The 22399-nt window shown below is 46.3% G+C and overlaps 1 protein-coding gene across 1 annotated transcript in view; it reads left to right on the top strand.

Moving 5' to 3' along the window:
* The window catches only part of LOC106562645 (voltage-gated delayed rectifier potassium channel KCNH8), a 305465-nt gene extending 288607 nt beyond the window's left edge, over window positions 1-16858 (top strand). The window contains exons 11-12 of the mRNA XM_045704813.2: window positions 4428-4642; window positions 16577-16858. Of these exons, the coding sequence (XP_045560769.2) occupies window positions 4428-4642; window positions 16577-16858 (497 nt within the window). The remainder of the gene's footprint in view (window positions 1-4427; window positions 4643-16576) is intronic.
* Window positions 16859-22399: the final 5541 nt, after the last annotated feature.

Here is a 22399-nt window from a genome sequence, read left to right as displayed (position 1 = left end):
CGAATCCGACCATCACCCCTGGTGAGACAAAACCGCGACTCCTTAGTGAAGAGCGCTTTTTTGCCAATCCTGCCTGGTCCAGCGACAGTGGGTTTGTGCCCATAGGCGACATTGTTGCCGGTGATGTCTGGTGAGGACCTGCCTTACAACAGACCTACAAGTCCTCAGTCCAGCCTCTCTCAGCCTATTGCGGACAATCTGAGCACTGATGGAGGGATTGTGCGTTCCTGGTGTAACTCGGGCAGTTGTTGCCATCCTGTACCTGTCCCGCAGGTGTGATGTTCGGATGTACCGATCCTGTGCAGGTGTTGTTACACATGGTCTGCCACTGCGAGGATGATCAGCTGTCCGTCCTGTCTCCCTGTAGCGCTGTCATAGGCGTCTCACAGTACGGACATTGCAATTTATTGCCCTGGGCACATCTGCAGTCCTCATGCCTCCTTGCAGCATGCCTAAGGCACGTTCATGCAGATGAGCAGAGACCCTGGGCATCTTTCCTTCGGTGTTCAGTCAGTAGAAAGGCCTCTTTAGTGTCCTAAGTTTTCATAACTGTGACCTTAATTGCCTACCGTCTGTAAGCTGTTAGTGTCTTAATGACCGTTCCACAGGTGCATTTTCATGAATTGTTTATGGTTCACTGAACAAGCATGGGAAACCGTGTTTAAACCCTTTACATTGAAGATCTGTGAAGGTATTTGGATTTTTATGAATTATCTTTGAAAGACAGGGTCCTGAAAAAGGGACGTTTCTTTTTTTGCTGAGTTAATTATCCTTCATGTATTATCCGTCATGTATTATCTGTCATGTACTGTATCTTTTGGCCTTTTGTAGCTCAGTTGGTAGAGCATGATGCTTGTAATGCCAGAGTAGTGGGTTCGTTTCCCGGGACCACCCGTATATAAAATGCACGCATGACTGAAAGTTGCTTTGGATAAAAGCATCTGCTAAATGGGATATACATATTATACTGGACTTCCTCTACTCAGGATCAAAGGTGACAGGGGTCTTCCCATGAAAACAGCTTAGTGACCCTTCAACCAGACATGTTGGTCAACATCAGTTTATAATAGTATAGTGGCCTGGAGTGTATAATATACAGTATATTATAAACTGGGTGGTTTGAGCACTGAATTCTGATTGGCTGAAAGACATGGTATATTAGACCGTATACCACGGGTATGACAAAATGTTTCGTTTTACTGCTCTAATTACCTTGGTAACCAATTTATAATAACAATAAGGCACCTCGGGGGTTTGTGGTATATGGCCACTATACCACGGCTAAGGGCTGTATCCAGGCACTCCGCGTTGCGTCGTGGATAAGAACAGCCCTTAGGTGTGGTATATTGGCCATATACCACACTTTCTCGGGCCATATTGCTTAAATATAATATGGTGGTCATACTCTCCTAGGATCCCAGTCACTGATTCCGCTCTGTGTCTCACTCTTAGAGGCCCATCCCCTGCCCTCTAACTCACCCTTAGAGGCCCATCCCCTGCCCTCTAACTCACCCTTAGAGGCCCATCCCCTGCCCTCTAACTCACCCTTAGAGGCCCATCCCCTGCCCTCTAACTCACTCTTAGAGGCCCATCCCCTGCTCTCTAACTCACTCTTAGAGGCCCATCCCCTGCCCTCTAACTCACTCTTAGAGGCCCATCCCCTGCTCTCTAACTCACGCTTAGAGGCCCATCCCCTGCCCTCTAACTCACTCTTAGAGGCCCATCCCCTGCCCTCTAACTCACGCTTAGAGGCCCATCCCCTGCCCTCTAACTCACCCTTAGAGGCCCATCCCCTGCCCTCTAACTCACTCTTAGAGACCCATCCCCTGCCCTCTAACTCACGCTTAGAGGCCCATCCCCTGCCCTCTAACTCACCCTTAGAGGCCCATCCCCTGCCCTCTAACTCACTCTTAGAGGCCCATCCACTGCTTTCCGATCTCTCGATCTCCTCTCCCTGTGTCACAGTCTTAGAAGCTCATCCCCTGGCCATTCCTGTCCTCTGTCTCGGTCCTACACAGCCCAATCTAATTTCCTGTGGGATCGGCGTTAAAGCTTACAGACCGGCTCCACCACAGAGCTCTGAGTATGAGAATTACAGGCTCTTTCTACCGTGGCTCCGTTTCCCCTAATACCACAAGACTGAATATATATGCTTTCCGAGGAGGCTGTGGTGGTGGTTTGGCCCATAGAGTGTTTTAGATGATGTATGTGTGTCATAGATCCACATGTTAGGGTCTCAAAAGGTCAGGTGGTATTGGAATGATGACTGATTAGAGCTGTGGCACAGAGCCGTGACAGCCATGAGGGGATGTGTGTGTGTGTGTGTGTGTGTGTGTGTGTGTGTGTGTGTGTGTGTGTGTGTGTGTTAGAAGTTGTGTGAGAGAGAGGGTATTTATCTCCAAACACCAAGCTCCCAGCCTATATCTCTAATCATGGCACACACATCAATAGGCAGGCAGGTGAGCCACATTGCAGCTCAGAGATGAATAATGGATGGATATGACATTATTAAAACACTTGGGTTATTCATCCAAAGATGTACGTAGAGGCAGGCAGAGTGCAGTAGAGAACACCATACATCTAGCCAGGTCTGAGGGGAGGCTTAACACAGAGGTAGAGAGGAGACAGGGGAGGTAAAGGGTTAACACAGAGGTAGAGAGGAGACGGGAGGTAAAGGGTTAACACAGAGGTAGAGAGGAGACAGAGGAGGTAAAGGGTTAACACAGGAGACGGGAGGTAAAGGGTTAACACAGAGGTAGAGCCGAGACAGAGGAGGTAAAGGGTTAACACAGGAGACGGGAGGTAAAGGGTTAACACAGAGGTAGAGATGAGACAGGGGAGGTAAAGGGTTAACACAGAGGTAGAGAGGAAACGGGAGGTAAAGGGTTAACACAGAGGTAGAGAGGAGACAGAGGGTTAACACAGGAGACGGGAGGTAAAGGGTTAACACAGAGGTAGAGCCGAGACAGAGGAGGTAAAGGGTTAACACAGGAGACGGGAGGTAAAGGGTTAACACAGGAGACGGGAGGTAAAGGGTTAACACAGAGGTAGAGAGGAGACAGGGGAGGTAAAGGGTTAATACAGAGGTTGAGACGAGACAGGGGAGGTAAAGGGTTAACACAGAGGTAGAGAGGAGACGGGAGGTAAACGGTTAACACAGAGGTAGAGACGAGACAGGGGAGGTAAACGGTTAACACAGAGGTAGAGAGGAGACAGGGGAGGTAAAGGGTTAACACAGAGGTAGAGAGGAGACGGGAGGTAAACGGTTAACACAGAGGTAGAGACGAGACAGGGGAGGTAAAGGGTTAACACAGAGGTAGAGAGGAGACAGGGGAGGTAAAGGGTTAACACAGAGGTAGAGAGGAGACGGGAAGTAAACGGTTAACACAGAGGTAGAGACGAGACAGGGGAGGTAAACGGTTAACACAGAGGTAGAGAGGAGACAGGGGAGGTAAAGGGTTAACACAGAGGTAGAGAGGAGACGGGAGGTAAACGGTTAACACAGAGGTAGAGAGGAGACAGGGGAGGTAAAGGGTTAACACAGAGGTAGAGAGGAGACGGGAGGTAAACGGTTAACACAGAGGTAGAGAGGAGACAGGGGAGGTAAACGGTTAACACAGAGGTAGAGAGGAGACAGGGGAGGTAAAGGGTTAACACAGAGGTAGAGAGGAGACGGGAAGTAAACGGTTAACACAGAGGTAGAGACGAGACAGGGGAGGTAAACGGTTAACACAGAGGTATAGAGGAGACAGGGGAGGTAAACGGTTAACACAGACACGAGGGACTTAGACACACAGACACAGATGGACACACACAAACACAGGTGTACATTTTCATCATTTATTTAGTGAAATGAATCAAAGAGCCCCCAATTGCGTATGGGAAGCCATTATGACCTTAGGCCACTACTATTGATAATCATTATCCACACTGTAAACATGTCCACAGGAGAACGGCTCATAATAACATCCGGAACGGAGCAAATGGAATGGCATCAATGACCTGGAAACCATGTGTTTGATGTATTTGATACCATTCCACTGAGTCTGCTGCAGTCATTACCATGAGCCCGTTCTCCCCAATAAAGGTCCCACCAACCTCCTGTGATGTACGCAATATACCTGAATAATTTAACTGAGCTGTTTAATGACTGCATCAAACCTACATACATAAATAACCACTGTACACACCATCTCCACTGCCGACCCTTTCATGTTCTTTTATGATATGAGACACTAATAGGCCCATATATAATGTCTCTCTGATGTTGGAATAATTACAAAAACTCAGTTTAAAGCACAGACTGCCTGGGATGGTTTCAAAAAGACTAACAGGTGTGTGTGTGTGTGTGTGTGTGTGTGTGTGTGTGTGTGTGTGTGTGTGTGTGTGTGTGTGTGTGTGTGTGTGTGTTCCCTCCCACCCCTCAGGTAAAGGGGACCTGATCGGCAGTGACTCCCTGACCAAGAAGCAGGTGATTAAGACCAATGCCAATGTGAAGGCTCTGACCTACTGTGACCTGCAGTACATCAGTCTGAAGGGACTGAGGGAGGTTCTCCGGCTCTACCCAGAGTACGCCCAGAAGTTCATCTCTGAGATACAACATGATCTGACCTACAACCTCAGAGAGGGTCACGGAGCTGACGTGAGTCGAATCGCAACGCAGGCATGCATACGCTACTAAACACACACACATGCAGTAAAAACATGCACACACACACACACACACACACACACTAGTACATTGTTAATTGTAATATTTCCCTCAATAAAAAGAAAACAGTCATTACATTCATTCATTACACCAGCCTACAGCTCGACCTGGTTTGTTTGATCAATAGAGTGAGGAGGTACGGGCTCGTCTGTGTGTGTGTGCCTGCGTGCGCACTTGTGTGTCTCTCTGTGTGAGAGTGGTGAGACCAGTAACAAAATGGAGACCCTCTCTTGTCTCTGTGTGAGAGTGGTGAGACCAGTAACAAAATGGAGTCCCTCTCTTGTCTCTGTGTGAGAGTGGTGAGACCAGTAACAAAATGGAGACCCTCTCTTGTCTCTGTGTGAGAGTGGTGAGACCAGTAACAAAATGGAGACCCTCTCTTGTCTCTGTGTGAGAGTGGTGAGACCAGTAACAAAATGGAGACCCTCTCTTGTCTCTGTGTGAGAGTGGTGAGACCAGTAACAAAATGGAGACCCTCTCTTGTCTCTGTGTGAGAGTGGTGAGACCAGTAACAAAATGGAGTCCCTCTCTTGTCTCTGTGTGAGAGTGGTGAGACCAGTAACAAAATGGAGACCCTCTCTTGTCTCTGTGTGAGAGTGGTGAGACCAGTAACAAAATGGAGTCCCTCTTGTCTCTGTGTGAGAGTGGTGAGACCAGTAACAAAATGGAGACCCTCTCTTGTCTCTGTGTGAGAGTGGTGAGACCAGTAACAAAATGGAGTCCCTCTTGTCTCTGTGTGAGAGTGGTGAGACCAGTAACAAAATGGAGACCCTCTTGTCTCTGTTATCTCCTAGTGCTGCAGTATAAAGCTCTGAAGGGCTTGGTTCTGATCTAGCCTGAGGGTACATTCACCTTCAAAGGGCACATCATGCACTGTATGCATAAACACTATTCACCCTAGCTCGGGCTCTCGCTTCTTAAAAACACATCCACCCTTCCGTACACACACACTTGGCTGGCTGTATGCAGCGGAGTCAAACTCAATGAGACAGGAATAGCAGCGTGCAGCGTTTTGGAGTGTGTGCTGGAGCTAAAAATAGCACAGGGGAAGGCAGGGGCGCTCCCTGACTGGCTGTGTCCCAACAGCTCCTGCTAAATTTGGATGCTGCCTGATAAAAATAGCCCAGACAGCAAGGAGGAGAGAGGGAGGATGGGAAAGAGGAGCAGGAGGATAGGAGGATAGGGGAGGACACGCTCCTGCCCCGACTCCCCTCATATCACTCTGCCTCCTCCCTTCACAGTAACATGTTTATTTCTAGCTCCCACTTTCTAATGTCTAATCTAACCTCAGAGCCCCAGAGGAAAGTAGAGTCTGCTTCACTGTGCAGGTGTGTACATGTGCCTGTGCGTGTGTGTACATGTGCTCGTGTGTGTGTGTGTGTGTGTGTGTGTGTGTGTGTGTGTGTGTGTGTTAACATGTGCCTCTGCGTGTGTGTGTCTACGTGTGTGTGTGTGTGTGTGTGTGTGTGTGTGTGTGTGTGTGTGTGTGTGTGTGTGTGTGTGTGTGTGTATGAGATTACAGTACCGGTCAAAAGTTTGGACACACCTACTCATTCCAGGGTTTTTCTTTATTTTTACTATTTTCTACATTGTAGAATAATAGTGAAGACATCAAAACTGTGAAATAACACAAATGGAATCATGTAGTACCAAAATATATTATATATTTGAGATTCTTCAAAGTAGCCACCCTTTGCCTTGATGACAGCTTTGGACACTCTTGGCATTCTCTCAACCAGCTTCATGAGATGGTCACCTGGAATGCATTTCAATTAACAGGTGTGCCTTGTTAAAAGTTCATTTGTGGAATCTCTTTCCTTCTTAATGAGTTTGAGCCAATCAGTTGTGTTGTGACAAGGTAGGGGTGGCATACAGAAGATAGCCCTATTTGGTAAAAGACCAAGTCCATATTATGGCAAGAACAGCTCAAATATGCGAAGAGAAACGACAGTCCATCATTAGTTTAAGACATGAAGGTCAGTCAATGCGGAACATTTCAAGAACTTTGAAAGTTTCTTCAAGTGCAGTCGCAAAAACCATCAAGCGCTATGATGAAACTGGCTCTCATGAGGACCGCCACAAGAAAGGAAGACCCAGAGTTACCTCTACTGCAGAGGATAGGTTTAAGTAACAGACACATCTCAACATCAACTGTTCAGAGGAGACTGTCAGGCCTTTTTATTTTTATTTCACCTTTATTTAACCAGGTAGGCCAGTTGAGGACAAGTTCTCATTTACAACTGCGACCTGGCCAAGATAAAGCAAAGCAGTGCGACACATACAACAACACAGAGTTACACATGTGGGATAAAAAAAATGTATGGTCGAATTGCTGCAAAGAAACCACTACTAAAGGACACCCAATAAGAAGAAGAGACTTGCTTGGGCCAAGAAACACGAGCAATGGACATTAGACCGGTTGAAATCTGTCCTTTGGTCTAATGAGTCTAAATTTGAGATTTTTGGCTCCAACCGCGGTGTCTTTGTGAGACGCAGAGTAGATGAACGGATGATCTCTGCATGTGTGGTTCCCACCATGAAGCATGGAGGAGGTGGTGTGATGGTGTGGGGGTGCTTTGCTGGTGACACTGTCAGTGATTTATTTTGAATTCAAGGCACACGTATCCAGCATGGCTACCACAGCATTCTGCAGCGATACGCCTTCCCATCTGGTTTGTGCTTAGTGGGACTATCATTTGTTTTTCAACAGGACAATGACGCAAACACACCTCCAGGCTGTGTAAGGGCTATTTGACCAAGAAGGAGAGAGATGGAGTGCTGCATCAGATGACCTGGCCTCCACAATCACCCGACCTCAACCCAATTGAGATGGTTTGGGATGAGTTGGACTGCGGAGTGAACGAAAAGCAGCCAACAAGTGCTCAGCATATGTGGGAACTCCTTCAAGACTGTTGTAAAATAATTCCAGGTGAAGCAGGTTGAGAGAATGCCAAGAGTGTTCAAAACTGTCATCAAGGCAAAGGGTGGTAACTTTGAAGAATCTCAAATAAAAAATACATTTTAATTTGTTCAACACTTTTTTGATTACTACATGATTCTATATGTGTTATTTCATAGTTTTGATGTCTTCACTATTATTCGACATTGTAGAAAATAGTAAAAATTAAGAAAAACCCTTGAATGAGTAGGTTTGTCCAAAGTTTTGAATTGTACTGTACATGTGTTTGTTTATGTCTCAGATAGCATCAATAATGCAGCCAGGGGTGTGGACTGTTGTCCAAATGTGCTTCCTAGATGCAGATTTGACTGTTTATTATGTATGTAAAACCCAGCACAGGGAGTGGAGAACAGAACAGAAAGCCAAGATAAGACAAGACAAACCAAAAACAACAACAGCCTTCAGTGATGCTCTTCTTATTCTCATCAAACAATTACTGCAGAGACACCACCTCACAGTCTGAGCACTGCTACTGTCTACCAGAATACGATGTGCACTTTGCCCCTGTTTAGACTAGGGGGTAGTGCCGGAGGGAGGGGGGTTTAGGAAAATAGCTTTTTTTTTAACAGCAATAAATGTATTCCTTCCCCACTGTCTCTGACGATTCACTTACTTCTGACTGACAGTCTCATGACACAGGAGCTGGAGGGAACACTAACACAATGTACTGGGTCTCATGACACAGGAGCTGGAGGGAACACTAACACAATGTACTGGGTCTCATGACACAGGAGCTGGAGGGAACACTAACACAATGTACTGGGTCTCATGACACAGGAGCTGGAGGGAACACTAACACAATGTACTGGGTCTCATGACACAAGAGCTGGAGGGAACACTAACACAATGTACTGGGTCTCATGACACAGGAGCTGGAGGGAACACTAACACAATGTACTGGGTCTCATGACACAGGAGCTGGAGGGAACACTAACACAATGTACTGGGTCTCATGACACAGGAGCTGGAGGGAACACTAACACAATGTACTGAGTACACCAGTCAGCCCTGTTCACACTGTAGTGCACGTGTAGACACACCAACACACCAACACACACACCAACACACACACACACACACACACGTACGTTTGCTTCCACTTCAGCATGCTTTGCAGTCATGGACGTATAGATTACACCCCCGCACAGTGAAGCAGCCCCTGCTTGCCTCTTGGGCTCTGAGCTAAGATTAGGAAGTGGGAACTAAACATAGACACGCTACTGTGAAGGGACTGATATGAGGAGAGTGGGGGAGGACAGGAGGGGGAAAAAAGAGTGCTGATAAGAGAGAGAGAGGGAGAAAGAGAGAGAGTGAGGGAGAAGAGAGAGAGAGACGTGTACATGTCCTTAGTGAAAACAATGTACTGAGCAAATGTCAAATTGGCTTTTTAACAAATTACCGTACTACAGACCACAACTTCACCCTAATGACAAACAAACAAAACAAAGGCAAAGTCTTCTCATGCTTTGTGGATTTCAAAAAAGCTTTTGACTCAATTTGGCATGAGGGTCTGCTATACAAATAGATGGAAAGTGGTGTTGGGGGAAAAACATACAATATTATAAAATACATGTACACAAACAACAAGTGTGCGGTTAAAATTAGCAAAAAACACATTTCTTTCCACAGGGTCGTGGGGTTAGACAGGGATGCAGCTTAAGCCCCACCCTCTTCTACATATCAACAAATTGGCAAGGGCACTAGAACAGTCTGCAGCACCTGGCCCCACCCTACTAGAATCTGAAGTCAAATGTCTACTGATGATCTGGTGCTTCTATCCCCAACCAAGGAGGGCCTACAACAGCACCTAGATCTTCTGCACAGATTCTGTCAGACCTGGGCCCTGACAGTAAATCTCACTAAGACCAAAATAATGATGTTCCAAAAAAGGTTCAGTTGCCAGGACAACAAATACAAATTCTATCTAGACACTGTTGCCCTAGAGCACACAAAGCTGTGAACGATCTGAGAGACAAGGCAAGAAGGGAACATAAAACATATGCCATCAAAAGGAACATAAAATTCAACATACCAATTAGGATCTGGATAAAAATACTTGAATCAGTTATAGAACCCATTGCCCTTTATGGTTGAGAGGTATTGGGTTCGCTCACCAACCAAGAATTCACAAAATGGGACAAACACCAAATTGAGACTGCATGCAGAATTCTGCAAAAAATATCCTCCGTGTACAACGTAAAACACCAAATAATGCATGAAGAGCAGAATTAGGCCGATACCCGCAAATGATCCAAATCCAGAAAAGAGCGGATAAATTCCACAACCACCTACAAGGAAGCGATTCCCAAACCTTCCATAACAAAGCCATCACCTACAGAGAGATGAACCTGGAGAAGAGTCCCCAAAGCAAGCTGGTCCTGGGGCTCTGTTCACAAACACAAACAAACAGACCCCACTGAGCCCCAGGACAGCAACACAATCATGAAAAAACAAAAAGAGAATTATTTGACACATTGGAAAGAATTAACAAAAAAAACAGAGCAAACTAGAATGCTATTTGGCCCTAAACAGAGAGTACACAGTGGCAGAATACCTGACCACTGTGACTGACCCACACTTAAGGAAAGCTTTGACTATGTACAGACTCAGTGAGCATAGCCTTGCTATTGAGAAAGCCTGTCTTCTTTTGAGAGCCAGGTCTGCCTACGGCGGCCTATGTGCACACTGCCCACAAAATTAGGTGGAAACTGAGCTGCACTTCCTAACCTCCTGCCAAATGTATGACCATATTAGAGACACATATTTCCCTCAGATTACACAGATCCACAAAGAATTTGAAAACAAACCTGATTTTGATAAACTCCCATATCTATTAGGTGAAATACCAGTGTGCCATCACAGCAGAAATATTTGTGACCTGTTGCCACAAGAAAAGGTCAACCAGTGAAAAACAAACACCATTGTAAATACAACCCATATTAATGTTTATTTCTTTTCCCTTTTGTACTTTAAGTAATTTGCAAATGTCTCTATTATTTTGGAACTTGTGTGAGTGTAATATTTACTGTTTATTTCACTTTTGTTTATCCATTTCACTTGCTTTGGCAATGTAAACATGTTTCCTATGCCAATAAAGCTCCTTGAATTGAATTGAGAGAGAGAATAAAGCCCCTTGAATTTAATTGAGAGAGAGAATAAAGCCCCTTGAATTGAATTGAGAGAGAGAGAGAGAGAATAAAGCCCCTTGAATTGAATTGAGAGAGAGAGAGAGAGAATAAATCCCCTTGAATTGAATTGAGAGAGAGAGAGAGAGAGAGAGAGAATAAAGCCCCTTGAATTGAATTGAGAGAGAGAGAGAGAGAGAGAGAGAATAAATCCCCTTGAATTGAATTGAGAGAGAGAGAGAGAGAGAGAGAATAAAGCCCCTTGAATTGAATTGAGAGAGAGAGAATAAAGCCCCTTGAATTGAATTGAGAGAGAGAGAGAGAGAGAGAGAGAGAGAGAGAGAGAGAGCGAGAGAGAGAGAATAAAGCCAATTCAATTGAATTGAGAGAGAAATAGCCAGTTCAGGACTTTGATGAGGAATGTGGTAAGAGCACTGCACTTGTTTTGATTCATGTTGTGATTGATTTGTAATTTTATCAGTCGCTTTTGAATTTAAGGGCAGGGTAATGTGAAATTGTAAATGTATTGTGTCATGTTGATCAATGGGTTTCCCCTGGTTAAATAAAGGTTAAATTAATAAAACAATAAGAGTCTTTGATCAAAGTGAAAGCGGGGTGTGGCCTTGTCCACATGGTGAAATATCACACCCATTCATTATCTCATTTACTGAAGAGGCCTATGACATGTGATATAGATTCATTATCTCATTTACTGAAGAGGCCTATGACATGTGATATAGATTCATTATCTCATTTACTGAAGAGGCCTATGACATGTGATATGAATTCATTATCTCATTTACTGAAGAGGCCTATGACATGTGATATAGATTCATTATCTCATTTACTGAAGAGGCCTAGGACATGTGATATAGATTCATTATCTCATTTACTGAAGAGGCCTATGACATGTGATATAGATTCATTATCTCATTTACTGAAGAGGCCTATGACGTGATATAGATTCATTATCTCATTTACTGAAGAGGCCTATGACATGTGATATAGATGCATTATCTCATTTACTGAAGAGGCCTATGACATGTGATATGGATTCATTATCTCATTTACTGAAGTGGCCTATGACATGTGATATGAATTCAGGTACAAGCTCTCTGTTTAGATAGTGGATGAGATATACCTTCACACACACACCACCTGGCATCTGTAAGGTCAGAACAATTTAACACAGCCTCTCCCCCTCTCCCTCCCTTCCTCCCCCCTTTTAGTACTGTGTTGCAGCAGGTGTTCACTGTGGTCTAAGACTAGTAGATTTAGCTTGTCCTTTCAACACAACGCCTTCTCATGTAATCTCATAGCCCGCTAATTCCCGCTTTGTTTGGCTCCTCAGCTTTTAGAAGTCATGTTTGTCTCTGAGGACATTGTTGTATTATTAATTTGACGTTGGGTGAGAGGGGTAGGGGAGGGCTGGGTGAGATGGGGAGGGGAGGGCTGGGTGAGATGGGGAGGTCTGGGTGAGAGGGGGAGGGGAGGGCTGGGTGAGATGGGGAGGGGAGGGCTGGGTGAGATGGGGAGGTCTGGGTGAGAGGGGGAGGGGAGGGCTGGGTGAGATGGGGAGAGGAGGGCTGGGTGAGATGGGGAGGGGAGGGCTGGGTGAGATGGGGCGGGCTGGGTGAGATGGGGAGGGGCGGGCAGGGTGAGATGTGGAGGGGCGGGCTGGGTGAGATGGGGAGAGGATGGCTGGGTGAGATGGGGAGGGCTGGGTGAGATGGGGAGGGCTGGGTGAGATGGGGAGGGGCGGGCTGGGTGAGATGGGGAGGGCTGGGGGAGGTCTGGGTGAGATGGGGAGGTCTGGGTGAGATGGGGAGGTCTGGGTGAGATGGGGAGGTCTGGGTGAGATGGGGAGGGCTGGGTGAGATGGGGAGGGCTGGGTGAGATGGGGAGGGCTGGGTGAGATGGGGAGGGCTGGGTGAGATGGGGAGTGCTTAGTGAGATGGGGAGGGCTTGGTGAGATGGGGAGGGCTGGGTGAGATGGGGAGGGCTGGGTGAGATGGGGAGGGGATGGCTGGGTGAGATGGGGAGGGCTGGGTGAGATGGGGAGGGCTGGGTGAGATGGGGAGGGGATGGCTGGGTGAGATGGGGAGGGCTTGGTGAGATGGGGAGGGCTGGGTGAGATGGGGAGGGGATGGCTGGGTGAGATGGGGAGAGGAGGGCTGGGAGGGCTGGGTGAGATGGGGAGAAGAGGGCTGGGTGAGATGGGGAGAGGAGGGCTGGGAGGGCTGGGTGAGATGGGGAGAAGAGGGCTGGGTGAGATGGGGAGAGGAGGGCTGGGTGAGATGGGGAGAGGAGGGCTGGGTGAGATGGGGCGGGCTGGGTGAGATGGGGCGGGCTGGGTGAGATGGGGAGGGGCGGGCTGGGTGAGATGGGGAGAGGAGGGCTGGGTGAGATGGGGAGGGCTTGGTGAGATGGGGAGGGCTGGGTGAGATGGGGAGGGCTGGGTGAGATGGGGAGGGGCGGGCTGGGTGAGATGAGGCTGGGTGAGATGGGGAGGGGCGGGCTGGGTGAGATGGGGAGGGCTGGGTGAGATGGGGAGGGCTTGGTGAGATGGGGAGGTCTGGGTGAGATGGGGAGGGGAGGGCTGGGTGAGATGGGGAGGGCTGGGTGAGATGGGGAGGGGAGGGCTGGGTGAGATGGGGAGGGGCGGGCTGGGTGAGATGGGGAGGGGCGGGCTGGGTGAGATGGGGAGGGCTGGGTGAGATGGGGAGGGCTGGGTGAGATGGGGAGGGCTGGGTGAGATGGGGAGGGGCGGGCTGGGTGAGATGGGGAGGGCTTGGTGAGATGGGGAGGGCTTGGTGAGATGGGGAGGGCTTGGTGAGATGGGGAGGGCTTGGTGAGATGGGGAGGGGAGGGCTGGGTGAGATGGGGAGGTCTGGGTGAGATGGGGAGGGGAGGGCTGGGTGAGATGGGGAGGTCTGGGTGAGATGGGGAGGGGAGGGCTGGGTGAGATGGGGAGGTCTGGGTGAGATGGGGAGGGGAGGGCTGGGTGAGATGGGGAGGGCTGGGTGAGATGGGGAGGGCTGGGTGAGATGGGGAGGGCTGGTTGAGATGGGGAGGGAAGAGCTGGGTGAGAGGGGTCGGGGGGCTGGGTGAGGATGGTAGTGGAGGGCTGGGTGAGAGGGGTAGGGGGGCTGGGTGAGAGGTGTAGGGGGGCTGGGTGAGGATGGTAGGGGGGGCTGAGTGAGGATGGTAGTGCAGGGCTGGGTGAGAGGGGTAGGGGGGCTGGGTGAGAGGGGTAGGGGGGCTGGGTGAGAGGGGTAGGGGGGCTGAGTGAGAGGGGTAGGGGGGGCTGAGTGAGAGGGGTAGGGGGGGCTGAGTGAGGATGATAGGGGGAGCTGAGTGAGGATGGTAGTGGAGGGCTGGGTGAGAGGGGTAGGGGGGCTGGGTGAGAGGGGTAGGGGGGGCTGGGTGAGGATGGTAGGGGGGCTGGGTGAGGATGGTAGTGGAGGGCTGGGTGAGGATGGTAGTGGAGGGCTGGGTGAGAGGGGTAGGGGGCTGGGTGAGAGGGGTAGGGGGGCTGGGTGAGGATGGTAGGGGGGCTGAGTGAGGATGGTAGTGGAGGGCTGGGTGAGAGGGGCAGGGATGGATGGAAGTGTGTGTGTGTGAGGAATGGATACAGTGAGGGAAAAAAGTAGTTGATCCCCTGCTGATTTTGTACGTTTGCCCACTGACAAAGAAATGATCAGTCTATAATTTGAATGGTATGTTTATTTGAACAGTGAGAGACAGAATAACAACAAAACAATCCTGAAAAACCATGTCAAAAATGTTATCAATTGATTTGCATTTTAATGAGGGAAATAAGTATTTGACCCCCTCTCAATCAGAAATATTTCTGGCTCCCAGGTGTCTTTTATACAGGTAACGAGCTGAGATTAGGAGCACACTCTTAAAGGGAGTGCTCCTAATCTCAGTTTGTTACCTGTATAAAAAGACACCTGTCCACAGAAGCAATCAATCAATCAGATTCCAAACTCTCCACCATGGCCAATACCAAAGAGCTGTCCAAGGATGTCAGGGACAAGATTGTAGACCTATACAAGGCTGGAATGGGCTACAAGACCATCGCCAAGCAGCTTGGTGAGAAGGTGACAACAATTATTCACAAATGGAAGAAACACAAAAGAACTGTCAATCTCCCTCGGCCTGGGGCTCCATGCAAGATCTCACCTCGTGGAGTTGCAATGATCATGAGAACGGTGAGGAATCAGCCCAGAACTACACGGGAGGATCTTGTCAATGATTTCAAGGCAGCTGGGACCATAGTCACCAAGAAAACAATTGGTAACACACTACACCGTGAAGGACTGAAATCCTGCAGCACCCGCAAGGTCCCCCTGCTCAAGAAAGCACATATACATGCCCGTCTGAAGTTTTCCAATGAACATCTGAATGATTCAGAGGACAACTGGGTGAAAGTGTTGTGGTCAGATGAGACCAAAATGGAGCTCTTTGGCATCAACTCAACTCGCCGTGTTTGGAGGAGGAGGAATGCTGCCTATGACCCCAAAAACACCATCCCCACTGTCAAACATGGAGGTGGAAACATTATGCTTTGGGGGTGTTTTTCTGCTAAGGGGCAGGACAACTTCACCGCATCAAAGGGACGATGGACGGGGCCATGTACCATCAAATATTGGGTGAGAACCTCCTTCCCTCAGCCAGGGCATAGAAAATGGGTTGTGGATGGGTATTCCAGCATGACAATGAACCAAAACACACGGCCAAGGCAACAAAGGAGTCTCAAGAAGAAGCACATTAAGGTCCTGGAGTGGCCTAGCCAGTCTCCAGACCATAATCCCATAGAAAATCTGTGGAGGGAGCTGAAGGTTCGAGTTGCCAAATGTCAGCCTCGAAACCTTAATGACTTGGAGAAGATCTGCAAAGAGGAGTGGGACAAAATCCCTCCTGAGATGTGTGCAAACCTGGTGGCCAACTACAAGAAACGTCTGACCTCTGTGATTGCCAATAAGGGTTTTGCCACCAAGTACTAAGTCATGTTTTGCAGAGGGGTCAAATACTTATTTCCCTCATTAAAATGCAAATCAATTGATAACATTTTTGACATGCGTTTTTCTGGATTTCTTTGTTGTTATTCTGTCTCTCACTGTTCAAATAAACCTACCATTAAAATTATAGACTGATCATTTCTTTGTCAGTGGGCAAACGTATAAAATCAGCAGGGGATCAAATACTTTTTCCCCTCACTGGATATCATAAACTCATAGAGAGAAGCTGGGACTAGAGTGGTACAAGTCTGCCTCCCACTGGTACTGTGGGGTTACTGCACCTACTCTAGGCTATTGTGGTCTTCATGTGTTGTGGATCATTATCATTCCCCACTCAACCTTGTCTCTAGCCTGGTCTGAAAAACCGCATCTAGCCCCTTCCCCTTTTCCTAAAGCCTAACTCTGGAGGAAAATCTGAAGGAATTAGATATATAGTTTACACCTATCTGATGCTTTCGTGTAGTTGAATGTATCCTTATCACTTCTCTCTGTCCCTCCCCTCTCTCTCCCTCCTCCTTCTCTCCCTCCTCCCTCTCTCCCTCCCCCTCCCTCCTCTCTCTCCCTCCCTCCCCTCTCCCTCCTCCCTCTCTCCCTCCCTCTGCCTCCCCCTCCCTCTCCCCTCTCTCCCTCTCCCCTCTCTCCCTCCCCTCTCTCTCCCTCCCTCCTCTCTCCCTCCCTCCCTCCTCCTCCCTCCCTCTCTCTCCCCCCCCTCTCTCTCTCCCCCCCCTCTCTCTCTCCCCCCCTCTCTCCACAGGTGGACTGGGAGAGTAATGGAAGTCTGGTGAAGAAGCTGTCTTCCATTAAGGAAGATGAGGAGGGTGATGAAGAGCAGAGCTCTGTGTCACGTGCCCCCCGTTCCCCTCGACGTCTGACCAGGGTTCTCAACTCGCCCCTGCGTTCGCCCCTGCTGCACCCTCGGCCCTTCCGCCCCCCCCCAGAACACACCCGCCCCCTCTCAGAACACACCCGCCCCCCCACCCTGCAGATACCTGTGGTCAGCTTCAGTAGTGCGCCACTGGAGCTTAGTCCAAGGTAGGAAAAACACACACTCAGTCATTCTACACACACAAATCACGCATGCAAGCACACAAAGTTTTGCAACATATGGTTTGTTCCACGAAAATATACATTTTTCACCAATATTGAATTTAAAAATCCTGTTATATTAAATGAAGTGCCCTTTAATATAGACCACATGGAGAATACAATCAAATCTGATTTTTTATATGAATAAAGGCTTGCTAAAGTGCTAAAATTCTGCATTTTGTCATGACCCTCCGTCAACCCCGTTTCACTTCTAGGAAGATTTCAACCCACTTAATCAAAAAATCTCTCCAACGTCATTGTAAAGTCCTAGTTATTCTGTTGCTTTGACAAAGTCATGTCTGAAGATGATTTATTTCATGTGATTAGTGATTCATGTCTGACCCTCATTTGAAGGTCAACCCTGTTACATGAACTGACCTCGGTTTAATATGGTCAAAGTATTCCTTCTTTTTTTTCCCAAAATAAAAATGGAACATCTAATAGTCAAATCATAGTGTAAAAGCAGGTGGGCTGGTTCTACTCTTTTTGGCCATTTTCTGGTGTTTTGTGGTGGAAAACTGAGCAGGTCGGAGTATAAAACATCAACACTATTACTCATAAATAGACAGGCTAGAAATGTTTTAGCAATTACATTTTTGGGGTGAAGCTTGTATTCAATTTACACTCCCTGTTCCACATAACAAGCTTCTATTCCCTCTGTAACAAGAGGATTTATGGCTGATTTAAGATTAAATCGTCAACCATGTTACAGTCAACCCTGATACGGTCGACCCTGATACGGTCGACCCTGCACTTAATATAGTATTGGGAAATGTAGTTTGGGAAATGTCGTTTTTTATAAAGTTGAAAATGTGTTCTTTATGATAGAATGTTAGGTGAAATCAAGTGTTTTTGTTGCAAGTTACACTCAAAAGGCACTGAATTGGTGGAACAAGCCATTTAGAGTAGAGTGGAGATGCGGAGAAATGGAAATGGGAGAGATAAAGGGATGAGGAAGCAGGGCTTAAATTGATGGAGCTCAACTTCCTCCACAACAATGTTGTTGTGTTTATTCATCATTATTTCCTTCTTTCTCACTCTCCTTCTCTCTTTCTAGGTTTGTGGATGGTATTGAGAACTCATCCCAGAAGTTTGAGTTTAGCTCCAGGCTGCTACACAGTGGTCAACCATCCCCAGGACTAGGTAATACAACATTTTGTAGCGATTCCTATGTTGTTGATGTAAAGAATATTTTTTGGTCCGTGGTGTGTAATGAGGAGCAACCAGACGCTGCACTTGACACATTTATGAAATTGCTTATCCCATTTACTAATAAGCATGCAACCATTAAGAAAATGAGTGAAGAGGAATTGAAAAACTGTGGTTGAGAGGGATGAGGCAAAATAAATGGCAAATAGGTCGGGCTGTACAACCGATTAGCAAACGTACTGCAAACTGAGAAATCATGTGACTAAACTGAATTTAAAAAAAGAAGAAACTACACTCTGAAACAAAGATAAATCACATAAAGAATGATAGTAAAAAGGTTTGGAGCACCTTAAATGAAATGTTGGCCAAAAAGGAAAACTCTGCTCCATTGAATCAGATGGCTCATTCATCACAAAACCCACTGATATTGCCAACTACTTTATTGATTTTTTTCATTGGCAAGATTAGCGAACTTAGGCATGACATGCCAGCAACCAACACTAACACTACACATCCAAGTATATCTGACCAAATTAAGAAAGACAAGCATTGTAATTTTGAATTCCGTAAAGTAAGTGTGGAAGAGGTGAAAAAAAAATATTGTTGATGGGAAGCAAAAGTTATTCCCCTACTTAAGGATAGTAAATCCCTATTTACTGGCTCAAATAGCCGACCAGTCAGCCTGTTATTAACCCTTTGTGAAGTTTTGGAAAAAATTGTATTTGACCAGATACAATGCTATTTTACATTATACAAATTGACAACAAACTTTCAGCATGCTTATAGGGAAGGACATTCAACAAGCACATCACTTACACAAATGACTGATGATTGGCTGAGAGAAATTGATGATAAAAAGATTGTGGGGGCTGTTTTGTTAGACTTTAGTGCGGCTTTTGACATTATCGATCATCGTCGGTTGCTGGAAAAACTTGTGTTATGGCTTTACACCCCCTGCTATATTGTGGAGAAAGAGTTACCTGTCTAACAGAACATAGGGTGTTCTTTAATGGAAGCCTCTCCAACAAAATCCAAGTAGAATCAGGAATTCCCCAGGGCAGCTGTCTAGGCCACTTACTTTTTTCAATCTTTACTAACGACATGCCACTTGCTTTGAGCATAGCCAGTGTGTCTATGTACAGTTGAAGTCGGAAGTTTACATCCACTTAGGTTGGCGTCATTAGAACTTGTTTTTCAACCACTCCACAAATTTATTGTTAACAAACTGTAGTTTTGGCAAGTCAGTTAGGACATCTACTTTGTGCATGACACAAGTCATTTTTCCAACAATTGTTTACAGACAGATTATTTCACTTATAATTCACTGTATCACAATTCCAGTGGGTCAGAAGTTTACATACACTAAGTGACTGTGCCTTTAAACAGCTTGGAAAATTCCAGAAAATGTTTTCATGGCTTTAGAAGCTTCTGATTGACATCATTTGAATCAATTGGAGGTGTACCTGTGGATGTATTTCAAGGCCTACCTTCAGACTCAGTGCCTTTTTGCTTGACATCATGGGTAAATCAAAAGAAATCAGCCAAGACCTCAGAAAAACAATTGTAGACCTCCACAAGTCTGGTTCATCCTTGGGAGCAATTACCAAACGCCTGAAGGTACCACATTCGTTTGTACAAACAATAGTACGCAAGTATAAACACCATGGGACCATGCAGCCGTCATACCGCTCGGGAAGGAGACTCATTCTGTCTCCTAGAGGTGAACGTACTTTGGCGCGAAAGTGCAAATCAATCTCAGAACAACAGCAAAGGACCTTGTGAAGATGCTGGAGGAAACAGGTACAAAAGTATCTATATCCACAGTAAAACGAGTCCTATATCGACATAACCTGAAAGGCCACTCAGCAAGGAAGAAGTCACTGCTCCAAAACCGTCATAAAAAAGCCAGACTACGGTTTGCAACTGTACATGGGGACAAAGATTGTACTTTTTGGAGAAATGTCCTCTGGTCTGATGAAACAAAAATAGAACTGTTTGGCCATAATGACCATCGTTATGTCTGGAGGAAAAAGGGGGAGGCTTTCAAGCTGAAGAACACCATAGATGACATCATGAGGACGGAAAATGATGTGGATATATTGAAGCAACATCTCAAGACATCAGTCAGGAAATTAAAACTTGGTCGCAAATGGGTCTTCCAAATGGACAATGACCCCAAGCATACTTCCAAAGTTGTGGCAAAATGGCTTAAGGACAACACAGTCAAGGTATTGGAGTGGCTATCACAAAGCCCTGACCTCAATCCTATAGAAAATCTGTGGGCAGAACTGAAAAAGCGTGTGCGAGCAAGGAGGCCTACAAACCTAACTCAGTTACACCAGCTCTGTCAGGAAGAATGGGCCAAAATTCACCCAACTTATTGTGGGAAGCTTGTGGAAGGCTACCCGAAACATTTGACCCAAGTTAAACAAAATAAAGGCAATGCTACCAAATACTAATTGAGTGTATGTAAACTACTGATTGAATACTAATTGAGTGTATGTATGTGATGAACAAAATTAAAGCTGATATAAATCTCTACTATTATTCTGACATTTCACATTCTTAAAATAAAGTGGTGATCCTAACTGACCTAAGACAGGGAATTTTTACTAGGATTAAATGTCAGGAATTGTGAAAAACTGAGTTTAAATGTCTTTGGCTAAGGTGTATGTAAACTTCCGACTTCAACTGTATGCAGATGACTCAACACTGTACACGTCAGCTACCACAGCGACTGAAATGACTGCAACACTTAAAGAGCTGCAGTTAGTTTCAGAATGGGTAGCAAGGAATGTTAGTCCTAAATATTTCAAAAACTAAATGCATTGTATTTGGGATAAATCATTCACTAAACCCTAAACCTCAACTAAATCTTGAAATTAATAATGTGGTAATTGAGCAAGTTGAGGAGACTAAATTGCTTTGAGTAACCCTGTAAACTATCATGTTAAACTTCGAGTAACCCTGTAAACTATTGTTAACCTCCCTGGGCGAGGTCAACGTCCCACCCTAGTCAACAGCCAGTGGAATCGCGTGGTGCGAAATACAAATACCTAAAAAATGCTATAACTTCAATTTCTCAAACATATGACTATTTTACACCATTTTAAAGACAAGACTCTCATTAATCTAACCACATTGTCTGATTTCAAAAAGGCTTTACAGCGAAAGCAAAACATTAGATTATGTCAGGAGAGTACCCTGCCAAAAATAATCACACAGCCATTTTCAAAGCAAGCATACAGTGGGGAAAAAAAGTATTTAGTCAGCCACCAATTGTGCAAGTTCTCCCACTTAAAAAGATGAGAGAGGCCTGTAATTTTCATCATAGGTACACGTCAACAATGACAGACAAAATGAGAAGAAAAAAAATCCAGAAAATCACATTGTAGAATTTTTAATGAATTTATTTGCAAATTATGGTGGAAAATAAGTATTTGGTCAATAACAAAAGTTTATGTCAATACTTTGATATATACCCTTTGTTGGCAATGACACAGGTCAAACATTTTCTGTAAGTCTTCACACGGTTTTCACACACTGTTGCTGGTATTTTGGCCCATTCCTCCATGCAGATCTCCTCTAGAGCAGTGATGTTTTGGGGCTGTCGCTGGGCAACACGGACTTTCAACTCCCTCCAAAGATTTTCTATGGGTTGAGATCTGGAGACTGGCTAGGCCACTCCAGGACCTTGAAATGCTTCTTACGAAGCCACTCCTTCGTTGCCCGGGCGGTGTGTTTGGGATCATTGTCATGCTGAAAGACCCAGCCACATTTCATCTTCAATGCCCTTGCTGATGGAAGGAGGTTTTCACTCAAAATCTCAGGAATCATGGCCCCATTCATTCTTTCCTTTACACGGATCAGTCGTCCTGGTCCCTTTGCAGAAAAACAGCCCCAAAGCATGATGTTTCCACCCCCATGCTTCACAGTAGGTATGGTGTTCTTTGGATGCAACTCAGCATTCTTTGTCCTCCAAACACGAAGAGTTGAGTTTTTACCAAAAAGTTTTTGGTTTCATCTGACCATATGACATTCTCCCAATCCTCTTCTGGATCATCCAATGCTCTCTAGCAAACTTCATACGGGCCTGGACATGTACTGGCTTAAGCAGGGGGACACGTCTAGCACTGCAGGATTTGAGTCCCTGGCGGCGTAGTGTGTTACTGATGGTAGGCTTTGTTACTTTGGTCCCAGCTCTCTGCAGGTCATTCACTAGGTCCCCCCGTGTGCTTCTGGGATTTTTGCTCACCGTTCTTGTGATCATTTTGACCCCACGGGGTGAGATCTTGCGTGGAGCCCCAGATCGAGGGAGATTATCAGTGGTCTTGTATGTCTT

The sequence above is a fragment of the Salmo salar genome, chromosome 21, assembly GCF_965601325.2.
Source record: "Salmo salar chromosome 21, fSalSal1, whole genome shotgun sequence".
Lineage (NCBI taxonomy): Eukaryota > Metazoa > Chordata > Actinopteri > Salmoniformes > Salmonidae > Salmo > Salmo salar.
This window is presented reverse-complemented; position numbering and strand designations above follow the sequence as displayed.